We start from the raw sequence: 15620 nt of genomic DNA, 5'->3' as shown, positions 1-15620 counted from the left end.
TTCAAAACGTCCTCGTTCAAAACGGTGTCGTTCAAACCGTCTTCATTCAGAGTGTCATTCAAAACGTCCTCGTTCAAAGCTCCGCGTTCAAAGCGCCGTCGTTTCGAAGCGCTGTCGTTCAAAGCGTTGTCCTTCAAAGCGTCGTCGTTCAAAGTGCCGTAGTTCGAAGCGTTGTTGTTTAAAGCGTCGTCTGTAGTGAGTATGTGAGTCTGCGCACCTGCTGCGGAGTGTGTTGATCCAGGCGTACAGCGGCAGCTCTCTCGCTCTCTCCTGCCTGTGCCGGATCTTCTCCGGTAAGATGTTCTCCAGGGTCAGTAGGTCGTGCTTGATCCGACACCGAGCCAAAGACGCCACGAGTTTAGTCCTGAACCTGTCACTCAAACATAACAACAAACACTTTACACACACAACACACGCTATTCTGAAACATGCTAATGTGTAATCAAAAATCACAGTCAAAAATTACATATTACATATTTTTTTCTTTTTCGTTTCAATGTTTTGTTATTTAATATTTTGTAATTTTAGGGGATTCTATGGTAATACATTATATTTACGCTGTTTTTATAATCCATTTATTCACGTTTTGCGCATAGACCTGAAAATTCTATTTTCAACTTAAACTGTGGTAATATATTAAAGCTTTAAAGCACAGACTCTTTTTAAAGACACTCGGCAGATTATTGCTGAAGTGAAAACAATTTTAAAAAGTGAACGTAAAGTTACAGAATTTTAAGTTTAATGTTGGGGAAAATGCACAATCATACTATTTAAAATTTTTAATGAAATCTATATTTTCAAAAACCTATTCTATTCTAAAACTGCAAGAAAATCAAATCCATAAATCAAAACAAGTGTGTGTTCCACATGTGAGCTGATCTCTCTGTAAATGAGCGTTCGGTGCGAGTGTGTTCGGCTGCAGTTCCGAACGCTTCCACTAGAGGAAACTACATTCATTTCTAATGCGTCATTTCCGACCGCGAGGAGCAAAAGTATGACTATTTTTACAGGACAATTAAACCTGTTCACATCATATCCATGATTTATTCTGTGTTCACACAGCAAGTGCCAAAACCTTCACCAAGTTTCGTATCATCGCAATGAAGTAAAAAAATAATAATAATACGTAAAAATATTGGCGAAAATGAGCGAAGAGCACCAGGGTTACACAGACAGAGACGCCAGCAGATTAGCACTTGACCTCTGACCCACCTGAGCAGACACGCCTCCACCTCTCTGACAGCCTCCTCTTCTTGCTCCTGATTGGCCGGTTGCAAGCGTGGGAGGAACTTCCTGTCCAGTAGGTCAGTGAGCAAAACGGCCACCAGACTCATGCCCCCATCAGGCTGCAGACAGAGAGACTTACACTTTATATACCTTTAGACAGCAAATGTGTGTGTGTTTAAGTGAGTGAGTGTGTAGGGTGGTGTCTGTGTGAGTGAGTGTGTGTGATTTTTAGCGTCCTATTCGTTGACAACAATATAAACATTGACTGCGCTATTACTAAATTGTATTCAAACACAGGCTGTTCCTCCTGTAACGAGCAGACGAGGTGATGGAGACCAATCACGGGTCAGTCACATGATCAAGCGCTCTCAGGTCTCCAGTTCATGACACGCCCAACTCACGAACTCGGGTTCAAAATCATCCCAGAGCGCTCCAGCGAGTGTGTGTGTGTGTGTGTGTCCTGATCATCAGCAGCTTCTGTTATTCCCGGCTCCCTGTGTTTGTCCTCTGTGAAGGTCAGACTCAGACCCGGGAGATTCCTTGTGTGTGTGTGTGTGTGTGTGTGTGTGTGTGTGTGTGATGGGCTCAGGCCCATTACAGAACAACTGGAGTAAATACAACATAAATACTGTTTTACAACGATCCATCTGTTCATAGTTACTGCTGAAGTTCATGTCAGTTAAATATCATTAACAGATACAACGTTTGATTTTATTTACATATTAGTAAATGTTGAAAATAACTAAGATTAATAAATGCTTTAGAAGTATTTTCAATGTTAACTAATGTTATCAGATGCAATCTTTTTATCTTTGTCTCAATATAAACTCATTGACTGAGTATATCTCCATACTCTACTTTAAACTCGACTTCCAGTGTTTCTAAACCCAGAGGATCGCTAGTGTAAGACGTTCAAACTGCACTTTTTGAACACATATGGTTGCGCATATGATTCTTTATTACAGAATGTAAGGCGGGAACATTATTAAAAGCAATTATTCATATTCTCTTATAGATGACAACTAATATCTGATATAGATGAAACTTAAAGAAACGGAGCTTTGAAAGAGCATGTGTGTGTGTTAATGTGCTGATTAATAGCAGCGTCAGCTCGTTAGAGGTCATTGTGTGTGTGTGTGTGTGTGTGTGTGTGTGTGTGTGTGTGTGTTTGAGCTTCTTTGTGTTCAGAGTTTATAGTCTCTCTTAAGATTCAGAGAAACGACCTGCCAAACCAGCAGCGGACAAAACGATTCATCCTTTACAGCGGCTGTATTTCAGCCTCCAGTGTGTGTGTGTGTGTGTGTGAGAGTGTGTGTAAATGCATTTGTGAGTGTGTTTGCACCACGACCATCAGTAGTCACATTTACCACATGCAGTGTATTCTGGGAGTTTTTAGTCATTTATGGACTTTCTGTTTCATTAGAAAGTCATACAGACAGAAATGACCTCACACACACACACACACACTAGATCACACACTCACAAATACACACTCTCACACACACACAGAGTCCCGCCCTCCACTCACCATTGGCTGTGAGGCACAGAAGCCGCTGTCAATCAAGACGTCCTCCAAAAGCTCCTGATCTACAGAAACGAGATCAAATAAACGTGTTCAAATACACACGGAAAATAACACACACTGACCAGATCACGTTTTAGATCACAGGTGAACAAAATATTAAGAGAAAACACACACTGAATCACAGCACTACACACACACGTGACTCAAACCTCAGAGAGTTCAGACCAAACACAGTATTAAAGGAGTAGTTCACTTTTGAAAAAACTTTTGCTGATAATTTACTCACCCCCATGTCATCCAAGATGTCCATGTCTTTCTTTCTTTAGTCGAAAAGAAATGAAGGTTTTTGATGAAAACATTACAGGATTTTCTCCATATAATGGACTTCAATGGGGTCCAAACGGTTCAAGGTCCAAATGAGAGTTTCAGTGCAAACTGTTCAAAGGGCTTTAAACGACATCAGACGATGAATAAGGGTCTTATCATGCGAAACGATCGCTTATTTCAAAGCTTATTCCAAAAATGTAACTTTTCTAAGGACAAATGCTAGCCTTGCTCTATTCTGTGAGGCGCGTTTGTGACGTCACGTAATACGTAATTACGTTCAAAAGGTCACGGGCGACGTAGCCGAAAGTACAGAGTCAGTGTTTACAAGTTGAACGCATAGGTTGAACGTGCAAACTAACTCAAACGCCGTTTACAAAAAAGGAATTAAAAGGTAAAACAACGATGTCGGACGATTTTGATTCTGTACTTCCGGCTACGTCGCCCGTGACCTTTTGAACGTAATTACGTATTACGTGACGTTACAAACGCGCCTCACAGAATAGAGCAAGGCTAGCATTTGTCCTTAGAAAAGTTACATTTTTGGAATAAGTTTTGAAATAAGCCGATCGTTTCGCATGATAAGACCCTTATTCATCGTCTGATGTCGTTTAAAGACATTTGAACAGTTTGCACTGAAACTCTCATTTGGACCTTGAACCGTTTGGACCCCATTGAAGTCCATTATATGGAGAAAATCCTGGAATGTTTTCATCAAAAACCTTCATTTCTTTTCGACTGAGGAAAGAAAGACATGGACATCTTGGATGACACGGGGGCGAGTAAATTATCAGCAGAAGTTTTTTCAAAAGTGAACTACTCCTTTAATATCATAACAGCAGTTCAGACGACTGCAAGACTGTAATTACTGAGAGCCCGAAGCTTGGACACAACATGAGAGAAAATTATTCATTTAAACAGAAAACATTTCAACACCAATCATAATTCAGCAAAACTGATTCCGGCCGTTTAATCGAAAATACACTTTATAGCGCATTTTCCCTGAGTGGGTAAAAATAGAGAACCGGATTCAGGTTTATTTCATTTCTCTGGAGAATAGAGCTTGAAATTACATATCATAAAGAACACATCTGTCTTCCAGAGCGGAGAGAGAGAGAGAGAGAGAGAGAGAGAGAGAGAGAGAGAGAGAGAGAGAGAGAGAGAGAGAGAGAGAGAGAGTGTAAAAGGGAAATCAGGGATTTGTGATTTTCTTCCGCGGGAACAGAATCTCCTGAAGCCTCTCGCGGGAATCTTGTACATGATGTGTGTGTGAGTGAAGATAAGGCGTTATCTTGATTGACAGGTGTGATCTCCGCCTCTGCCAATCAGTTGTTTCCATGACAACTACAAACATCATTCATCCGCCCTGACAGGAGAACATTGTGTGTGTGTGTGTGTGTGTGGCCAATATCAACAAACATGATCATCAATTCGCAGAGAAGAATCTTTCTCTCTCTCTCTCTCTCTCTCTCTCTCTCTCTCTCTCTCTCTCTCACACACACGGGGTGTTAATACATGGGGAAATCTCTCTGACTTATGTCTCGTGTTGCTTCAGTCATTAACCTTCCGATCCTTGACTCGTTACACAATTAATTGTGTTCAAACATTGCAAATGAACATCGGAGACAAACGGCCTTATCATCCATTAATGAGGCGTCAGCACTGCATGTGGGCGTGGCCACCGCTCCGTTGCCGGCCAATCAGAGCACAGCTGGTGGAAGAGCCTTCAACAATAACCCTCAGTTTGGTTACATGTCGTTTAATGACTCCATCATGTGAGCGAAGCAAACAGTGATTACATTAGTTTGGTTTATTTTTGATGACTAGGCGAATAGGCGATGTTTTAGACATCTGTTATATGTTCACTGACAGCCCAAACTTTGCCTTATCTCAGTTCGGGCGGCAATTAGACGTCTTTTAAACGCAGAATTGCTTTCTGGGAAGGATGAAGAATCTGGAGAGAGTGATAAAAACCATCATCACATAGATCACACTCACACCGCTCCTCTGAGGGAGAATAAATCTAAATCTAATCTAAATGTGAATAAATATCTGGAGAAACGCCTGACGGAGTAAATCTCCGGCCTCACTCGTGCTCTGCAACTCCAGGAGGAGGAGGAACACCGAACGGCTCATCCGAGATCATGCCGGCTCGCTTATTAATGCTGCTTTAAAGAAGGAGGAGCGATGATGTCAGGACTGTGGGCGGAGTCGTGATGTCATCACTATGGAATCAAAGGGGGAAGGGAGTGAAATTCCCTCAAAATGATTACAGGAATGATGGGAAAAATAATAATAATAATAATAATAATAATAATTAGATGTAAGTAAATCCTTAGATAAAAAAGTTAATTAATGATTAAATTTAAAAAATATATTATAAAAGGAATAATTAAAAACAGATTAAATTAATAAAAGAGTAAATAAATAAGTAATAAATATCAGATTAAAATAAATAAAAAATAAATAATCAAATTAGATTAAAACAAACAAAAAATAAATAATAAAAAAATAGATAAGTAAATAAATAAAAAAGCAAATATTAGATTCTAATAAATAAGTTAATATTATATTAATATAAATTAAAATAAATAGTCAAAAGCAAGTAATACATAAATAAAATTTAAATATAAAGTAAATCTCAAAAAATTTACAATAATCAAAAATAAATAAATAAAATTGTGTAAAAAGTAAAAATAAAGATAATCATACTTTTATAAAAACAAGTAATAAAGAGGAATTACGTTAAAACAAATATATAAATAAATAATTACATTAACATAAATAAGTAAATAAGAAGATATTACAAATAAATAAGTAATAAATAAACATTGAAATTAAAATGAATAAATTAAAATGAATAAATGAGCAAAATAATAAATACATAAATATTACATTAAATAAACCAAATATATTAAAAATAAATATAGCATAATAATGCAACTTTATAGAAGCTAAATACTTTCCAAATAATATTTTACACATATAAATTGTCTTTTTTACAAAAAATGATATAGATGCCTTTTAAAGTTTAGGATGGGCGTCCCTCGCATGATTATGATCATATTCGGGGGTTCGATTGAAAACCAAGACTCATGAACGATGCCGGATCAGTGTCATCATCGCTCTGGGCGGAGTCATGAAGCAGAAGCGATGATGTAATGCACATGGGCGGAGTCATACGACAGAGAGCGTCCAGTGATGGACGACCGCAGAGAAAGCACCAGCAAATCAAAGGGGCAAAGACATGAACACAACAGAAGAAGCTCCATCTCTCTTCTTTATCTGTTAGATGCGACACACACACTGCAAGCATGTATACACACACACAAAAACACACCGTCTATCTGTCAGGGGTGAGAAACGACTCGTTCTGGCCCAGAGTTTTAATCAGGCCGTTTGCATGAGTTACACGCTCTCCTGATGTTTGCCGTACTCAAGGACAGGATCACTGTGAACCCCGTGGACTAAAGCCTTTATCTCCTCCAGTGAACTGCAACAATCCCAGAAACCCCGAGCCAATCTCCTCCGCTCGTGTCCCTGCACTCGGAAACCTGATGAAAACTGATGAAGCCGCGGGGAATCATGGGAGAAAAATCTGCAGTCGCCACTAAGTGAACGTGATCTCGGCGCCCGTAAGGTCACCTGACCAATCAAGCCCTTGCCCTTTATTCCCACAGCCGGCTTCATTTGCATCTTATGGATTTGATCTCCAGACAGAGAGAGAGAGAGAGAGAGAGAGAGGGAGAGAATCGAACCAGAGCTACAGACACAGACCACATTATACACATTAAATTACACATTAAATCTCACATTAAATCTAATTTACGCATTAAATCTCACATTAAATTCAGAAAACCCATCAAGTTTTTTGTTCCGCCCTGATCTTTTCAGTCTTGCATCGATTAAACCGCCGTTTATCAGTCCGACGCGCAGATATTTTAAAAAGCACTGAGGGGGCAAATGTAATGCACAACAGTAAAGTACTTTATAAAGATCATCTCCTGATGGTGTGTGTCCAGCTGTGACTGTATGTGAGTCACGTTTGTGTGTGTATTGATCGTGCAGCGTGGAGTTAGGACAGATTAAAGCAGCTTTTCTCAGGTGATCGACCTCATGTGAAACACGCTCGCCAAACCAAAACAGCCTCATCTATAGATATTCACCAGCTTCATCCTCAGCGGGACCTCGTCTCTTACTGGAGCATCTCTGCAGTATTACACAGCGTTAGGGGTGTGCGGCGCTATACACCGTGATGGTTGTTTTAACGCTGTGCGATTTGACATTATTGAGTATATCAGTATAAGTGCATCTATCCATCATAAAAGTGCATCTGTCCATCATAAAAGTGTATCTGTCCATCATAAAAGTGCATCTGTCCATCATAAAAGTGCATCTATCCATCATAAAAGTGCATCTGTCCATCATAAAAGTGCATCTATCCATCATAAAAGTGCATCTGTTCATCATAAAAGTGCATCTATCCATCATAAAAGTGCATCTATCCATCATAAAAGAGCATCTGTCCATCATAAAAGAGCATCTGTCCATCATAAAAGTGCATCTATCCATCATAAAAGAGCATCTGTCCATCATAAAAGTGCATCTTTCCATCATAAAAGTGCATCTGTCCATCATAAAAGTACATCTATCCATCATAAAAGTGCATCTATCCATCATAAAAGTGCATCTTTCCATCATAAAAGTGCATCTGTCCATCATAAAAGTGCATCTATCCATCATAAAAGTGCATCTGTCCATCATAAAAGTGCATCTGTCCATCATAAAAGTGCATCTGTCCATCATAAAAGTGCATCTGTCCATCATAAAAGTGCATCTATCCATCATAAAAGTGCATCTATCCATCATAAAAGTCAGAGGTGGGGGACTCGAGTCACATGACTTGACTCGAGTCTGACTCGAGTCACAATTTTCAGGACTTGTGACTTGCTTGATTAAAGTACAAAAATGACTTGACTTGACTTTGACTTGAGAACAAGTTACTTGAGACTTGACTTGACTTGAAGTGGAAGACTCGACAATGACTTGAACATATAATAAACAAACAGCAATACAGTTAATTAAAATATATATTATGACGTCAGCATCAATATATCGGCATCTGTGCCTTTACGCTGCTCAATTCAAACCGCGCCAAATGGAAGTTCCGGGAGTCTCACGCATATTGATAGCGTCTCCCTGATGCCCGCAAATGAGTTAAAATCTCCCGGAATCTAGAGCGAGATACTGCGCGTATAACATACATAGCGTGCGGCGTGTGCACGGCAGAGATATGGGAAGCCAAACAAACCAAAAGTGGGACGAGACAGCGGGGCTTTACAGAGCTCGTGCCGCGCAGACATGTCATCTGCACGGTTCAATGATCCGAGCCGCGCAGCCGATTCGTCAGCGCAGCGCGGACGTGTTTCCTAGCGACACTCAATAGTCAGCGCTGTACTGACCAATTTAAAGCAACGCAAACCATATGCTACATAGGCTACTACATGCAAATAAATGTACAATAAAGAAACCCCTCCTTCCTTACAAAGAATTGTTCTCTACTGAAGTTTAGGAGTTAATTATGGAGAATTCCATAATTAAAACAATCATTTGTTAATATTTATGTAAATTTAATAGCCTATATAATATACATAATATTATTTAATATGTAATATTTATTAAATATAAAATATGTTAATATAACATATTACCATTTTTATTTTATATTTATTTTAAACATATTTTAAATATGTTAATATAACATATATTACCCCCCCTCCCCTAACATTACATTCATTGAGATATACCTCCCTGAAATGAATTCTTGTAGGTTGGGATGTCTGTATATGCAGCATAGATATATACACGGCTGTGCAGCTGCAAATGCGTTTTACATATAGGTTTCAGTAAATCGAGGAAAAGGAGTTTCCGAAGACATTTGTTGGCTATGATAAGAAAAACTACTGAATTTAAAAAAAATGGCATTTTATATTCTCATACATTTCATACATTTTATATTTTACATTTATATAAGATATTACATTTTAGATTTCATACATTTTAGACCGTTTCAATTAAATTGAATTAGACAGATTGGATTATACATCTTAGAATCGATACATCTTAGACTGTGTAAACAACACAATTTTATTTTATTTTCAGATATTAATGTAGCACAGATATGCATATGATTAATATAGCAAATGTAAGATACATAATATATGTATAAAAGTTCATCTTTTCTGTGCAAAAATAAATATGTATCGAAAAAATTTACCTCTATTTATTTTAGTAGTGTGACTTGACTTTACTTGAAACTTATCAGGACTTGACTTGACTTGCTTAGGGTGAACCCTTGACTTGACTTGACTTGCTTGATTTATCTGAACTGCGACTTGAGACTTGACTCGAGACTTGATGGTTAAGACTTGAGACTTGCTTGGACTTGACCATGTGTGACTTGTCCCCACCTCTGATAAAAGTGCATCTATCCATCATAAAAGTGCATCTGTCCATCATAAAAGTACATCTATCCATCATAAAAGTGCATCTTTCCATCATAAAAGTGTATCTGTCCATCATAAAAGTGTATCTGTCCATCATAAAAGTGCATCTGTCCATCATAAAAGTGTATCTGTCCATCATAAAAGTGTATCTGTCCATCATAAAAGTGCATCTGTCCATCATAAAAGTGCATCTGTCCATCATAAAAGTGCATCTATCCATCATAAAAGTGCATCTGTTCATCATAAAAGTGCATCTGTTCATCATAAAAGTGCATCTATCCATCATAAAAGTGCATCTATCCATTATAAAAGTGCATCTATTCATCATAAAAGTGCATCTATCCATCATAAAAGTGCATCTGTCCATCATAAAAGTGTATCTGTCCATCATAAAAGTGCATCTATCCATCATATAAGAGCATCTGTCCATCATAAAAGTGCATCTATCCATTATAAAAGTGCATCTATTCATCATAAAAGTGCATCTATCCATCATAAAAGTGCATCTGTCCATCATAAAAGTGTATCTGTCCATCATAAAAGTGCATCTGTCCATCATAAAAGTGCATCTGTCCATCATAAAAGTGCATCTGTTCATCATAAAAGTGCATCTGTCCATCATAAAAGTGCATCTGTCCATCATAAAAGTGCATCTGTCCATCATAAAAGTGCATCTGTCCATCATAAAAGTGCATCTGTCCATCATAAAAGAGCATCTGTCCATCATAAAAGAGCATCTGTCCATCATAAAAGTGCATCTATCCATCATAAAAGTGCATCTGTCCATCATAAAAGTGCATCTATCCATCATAAAAGTGCATCTGTCCATCATAAAAGTGCATCTGTCCATCATAAAAGTGCATCTGTCCATCATAAAAGTGCATCTGTCCATCATAAAAGTGTATCTGTCCATCATAAAAGTGCATCTATCCATCATAAAAGTGCATCTGTCCATCATAAAAGAGCATCTATCCATCATAAAAGTGCATCCGTCCATCATAAGTGTATCTGTCCATCATAAAAGTGTATCTGTCCATCATAAAAGTGCATCTGTCCATCATAAAAGTGCATCTGTCCATCATAAAAGTGCATCTATCCATCATAAAAGTGCATCTATCCATCATAAAAGTGTATATATCCATTAATGACATTATTGAGTATATCCCTCACACACACCCAGAGAGTGTATGGAGTTTGGGTTCTTGCCAGTTGCTTAGGTTGGGGGCATTTAACATTTAATATACAACAATATTATTGATATTGTCTGAGACCTAAACCGAGCTGGACGATGACGTCACTGCTTTCTCCAGAGACGCTATAATAACCACACTGAACAAAATTAAAAACGCAACACTTTTGTTTTTACCCTCATTTCTCACGAGCCGAACTCAAAGATTGAAGATGCACATTTTCGAGTGGCCTTTAATTGTGGACAGCCTAAGGCACACCTGTGCAACAATCTGATCGGCATCTTGATACGTGAGGGGGATGGATGATCTCGGCAAAGGAGAAGTGCTCACTAACACAGATTTGTGAACAATATTTGAGAAATAGGCTTTTTGTGTACATAGAAAGTCTTCGATCTATGAGTTCAGCTCATGAGAAATGGGGCAAAAATAAAAGTGTTGCGTTATTCATTTTGTTCAGTGTATAATGATGATTTTAGTATTATTATTACATGAAAATATTAAGTAAATTAAGAATAATTATAATATTTTATGTTAATAATAATATTTTTTAATACAAAATACAATTATTATTATATATTTTTTACAGTAGAACAGTATTACAATTGTAATATATTTCTAGTAATTTTACTTTACAATTCTACTAATACAACTATTATTAAATAATAATAATTATTGCACTATAACTATATTAAATTAGTAATGCTTTTTAAAATGTTATGTTTAATAATTGTATTCATTTTATTAATTTATTTCTTTTATTTAATTATTTAAATAATTCTATAGTAAAATAACAGTATTTTAATTGTAATATATTTTATTTAATAACAATATTACAATAATTTAACTTTACAACTGTACTATATTAATGAAATTATTATTATTAATAATAATTATTACAATATAACAGTATTAAAATAGTAATATATTTCTTAATATTATATTTAATTTAATTTATTTTACAGGTAATAATACTAATAATTGTATTTTATAAACGTATTGTACAATAAACTCATAATTATTCTAGTTTATTTATTGAACGTCTCATGAACATGTCCCTCAGACACACAAGATCAGGATCTGATATATTTTGCAGAGAGTGTGTTTGTATTGATTGAGCGTTTGAGATTAACATTCAGCTCCACCACGAGCGCCTGCATCTCGTTACCGTCTCTAATTAGGGTGCATGTAAAGACGTTTGTGTGATCATGTCTTAACTCCTAATTCTGCCTAATGAATACTGATGAGCTGTCAAACCTGCCAATGACAGCAGAGAGGCATTCTGGGAAATGTAGGATTAGTGTAAATCCACACTCGGACACTGATGATGGATAATGCCTGTCAGACCACCGGCTCTACATGTTCTTCACTGACACACACTCTCTCTCTCACACACACACACACACACACACACACACACAAACACACACAAAGTCATTCACTCACTCAGAGAAATCAATCCTCACTCCTGACACATCCAACGTGAATCTCATTACATCGTCCGGCAGACGCCCTTTCACTGCGTGTGTGTGTGTGTGTGAGTGAGTGAGTGAGTGAGTGAGTGCATTAAGTGCAAAGGGTTAAAAGTGCATCTATCCATCATAAACGTGCATCTGTCCATCATAAAAGTGCATCTGTCCATCATAAAAGTGCATCTGTCCATCATAAAAGTGCATACTCATCATAAAAGTGCATCTATTCATCATAAAAGTGCATCTATCCATCATAAAAGTGCATCTGTCCATCATAAAAGTGCATCCGTCCATCATAAAAGTGCATCTGTTCATCATAAAAGTGCATCTGTCCATCATAAAAGTGCATCTATCCATCATAAAAGTGCATCTGTCCATCATAAAAGTGCATCTGTCCATCATAAAAGTGCATCTGTCCATCATAAAAGTGCATCTATCCATCATAAAAGTGCATCTGTCCATCATAAAAGTGCATCTATCCATCATAAAAGTGCATCTATCCATCATAAAAGTGCATCTATCCATCATAAAAGTGCATCTGTCCATCATAAAAGTGCATCTATCCATCATAAAAGTGCATCTATTCATCATAAAAGAGCATCTATCCATCATAAAAGTGCATCTGTCCATCATAAAAGTGCATCTGTCCATCATAAAAGTGCATCTGTCCATCATAAAAGTGCATCTATCCATCATAAAAGTGCATCTGTCCATCATAAAAGTGCATCTGTCCATCATAAAAGTGCATCTGTCCATCATAAAAGTGCATCTGTCCATCATAAAAGTGCATCTATCCATCATAAAAGTGCATCTGTCCATCATAAAAGTGCATCCGTCCATCATAAAAGTGCATCTGTTCATCATAAAAGTGCATCTGTCCATCATAAAAGTGCATCTATCCATCATAAAAGTGCATCTGTCCATCATAAAAGTGCATCTGTCCATCATAAAAGTGCATCTGTCCATCATAAAAGTGCATCTATCCATCATAAAAGTGCATCTATCCATCATAAAAGTGCATCTATCCATCATAAAAGTGCATCTGTCCATCATAAAAGTGCATCTATCCATCATAAAAGTGCATCTATTCATCATAAAAGAGCATCTATCCATCATAAAAGTGCATCTGTACATCATAAAAGTGCATCTGTCCATCATAAAAGTGCATCTGTCCATCATAAAAGTGCATCTATCCATCATAAAAGTGCATCTGTCCATCATAAAAGTGCATCTGTCCATCATAAAAGTGCATCTATCCATCATAAAAGTGCATCTGTCCATCATAAAAGTGCATCTGTCCATCATAAAAGTGCATCTATCCATCATAAAAGTGCATCTGTCCATCATAAAAGTGCATCTATCCATCATAAAAGTGCATCTATCCATCATAAAAGTGCATCTGTCCATCATAAAAGTGCATCTATCCATCATAAAAGTGCATCTATCCATCATAAAAGTGCATCTATCCATCATAAAAGTGCATCTGTCCATCATAAAAGTGCATCTGTCCATCATAAAAGTGCATCTAACCATCATAAAATTTTTTGAGTGAACCATCCCTTTAAGAATGTTTAGATATTTCTACTGGAACTTCTCAGTAAGAAACTAATAGGTTATAATAATTATATAATTGGCTGCCATAACCTGAGCCGTTCCTCTTCATCAGTGTGGGAGGAACACTTACATTTGAGCGTGTTGAAAGCGAGCTGGAACGCTAACCGCTGAGACGCCTCGCCCCGGACCTCAGGCACGCTGACCTCTGACCTCTTCCCGAAGCTGACGAGCCTCTGAGCCGCGGGCCTCTCCAGGTGTGTGTTCTGGAAGATGGCCGCCGCGTGCAGGTACACCCGGTCGTCCGGATCCGACGAGTCGGTGTTGAGCGGAGCGGGTTCTGGAGCGGCCGGATCCAGCAGAGACACACGACCCGAGGTTCGAGAGCCGTGTTTGAATGAGCGCCGCGCAGAGGCTCCTTTCCTGACCATCCTCATCCAATCAACAATCAAAACACTACAAATACAAAGACCAGACTCTGAATATTTCATGTTTATTGTAAAGAAAGATGCACAAACACACTTTACCATCAAAACATTTGACAAAATGATGAAGCGAGACAGATACAGCAGCCTAATGGAATCAAAATAAAATTGTAATTTATTGATTTATTTAAAGCTATTTTAATCTAAAGTGTTAATTTATTATGAATGTATTGTAAATATAATGTTTTTATTACGTATTTATTTTTAAATAAAATGTATTGATTTATTTGAATCTATTTATTTTAATCAAGTATTTCTTAATGTATTATATGTAAATCAAATTGTATTTATTCCGTTATCGAATGTATTTGTATGAATAAATTATTTTTATTTATTTTAATCTAATGTAATGTGTCATTTATTTATTTAAATAAAATTGTATTCGTTTTAATCTATTTATTTCAATCGAATGTAGTAGTTTGTTATTTATGTATTTATTTATTTATATAAAATACATAAACAAAAAACATAAGCAAATTTCATTCAGATGCGACAGAATATTATAACCATAGTGATTTAAAAATCATTTCCCACAAAGAAGTTTTTAAAGCAGAGATATTAAATACATAAACAACAGTGATAATCACAAATCAAAACACTCAACTTCTGTTAGAAAGAATATAGCCGAACTTTTCACTGATTAAATGATGATTATGATTAATTCAACAACTAACACTGAAATATTTTAATGAAATAACACGGTTATGATATAATAAGTCTTATAACGTTAGACTAACGTTACTGGATCATGTTGTTTGAGTAACGTTATTTCGGAATGTTCAAAATATGACCAAAAAACACTTACCCGAAACTCGGTGATTATGAAAACAATCTTTGAATCTCTGAAAGTCTCCTCGGTCCGCGTGTGTTCAGAAGAATAAATCTGCGAATATCTGAGGAAACTTTACCAAACATAAACAGTCTGAAACTGGACGTTTATGGTCAGATGATGACGCAAGCAGGATTCCGTCTCCACGGCGACGGGAGGCGCAAGGCGGGAACGATGAGGCGAGGGAAAAGGCAACGTTACTTATTTCAAAAGCGAAACAAACTAGGGTTTTTTTTACGTGTAAAGTGCACAGTAGGGGCTAATGGTTTACTCATTGTGCCATTATGAATCACTTTATATTTAATCGACCGTTTAATCCAATACGCGATCACATGTAAACACTGAATATCGTGTGCTTTAAATTTTACTTCCCGCTTAAGATTTAGATAAAACCCTCATAACTCGTTACATACGATATTCAACAGTAAATAACGTACATAGAATATGCTATCACACTATGAATAAATCGAAATGAAAGCGCCAAGCCAGTGTAAGTAACTTTATCAAGCACGTT

General features: G+C 37.0%; 1 protein-coding gene across 1 annotated transcript in view; it reads right to left on the bottom strand.

The window, feature by feature from the left end:
- Positions 1 to 15444, bottom strand: part of LOC120465401 (protein NSUN7) — a 26993-nt gene extending 11549 nt beyond the window's left edge. Inside the window, exons 1-5 of the mRNA XM_039655126.2 lie at positions 15083 to 15444; positions 13926 to 14248; positions 2756 to 2814; positions 1213 to 1346; positions 218 to 370 (exon numbers count right to left, since the gene is read on the bottom strand). Of these exons, the coding sequence (XP_039511060.2) occupies positions 218 to 370; positions 1213 to 1346; positions 2756 to 2814; positions 13926 to 14229 (650 nt within the window). The 5' untranslated portion in view covers positions 14230 to 14248; positions 15083 to 15444. The remainder of the gene's footprint in view (positions 1 to 217; positions 371 to 1212; positions 1347 to 2755; positions 2815 to 13925; positions 14249 to 15082) is intronic.
- Positions 15445 to 15620: the final 176 nt, after the last annotated feature.

Source organism: Pimephales promelas, chromosome 9, assembly GCF_988280905.1.
Source record: "Pimephales promelas chromosome 9, fPimPro1.hap1.1, whole genome shotgun sequence".
NCBI lineage: Eukaryota > Metazoa > Chordata > Actinopteri > Cypriniformes > Leuciscidae > Pimephales > Pimephales promelas.
The sequence above is the reverse complement of the archived record's forward strand: the minus strand, read 5'-3'. Positions and strand labels throughout refer to the sequence as shown.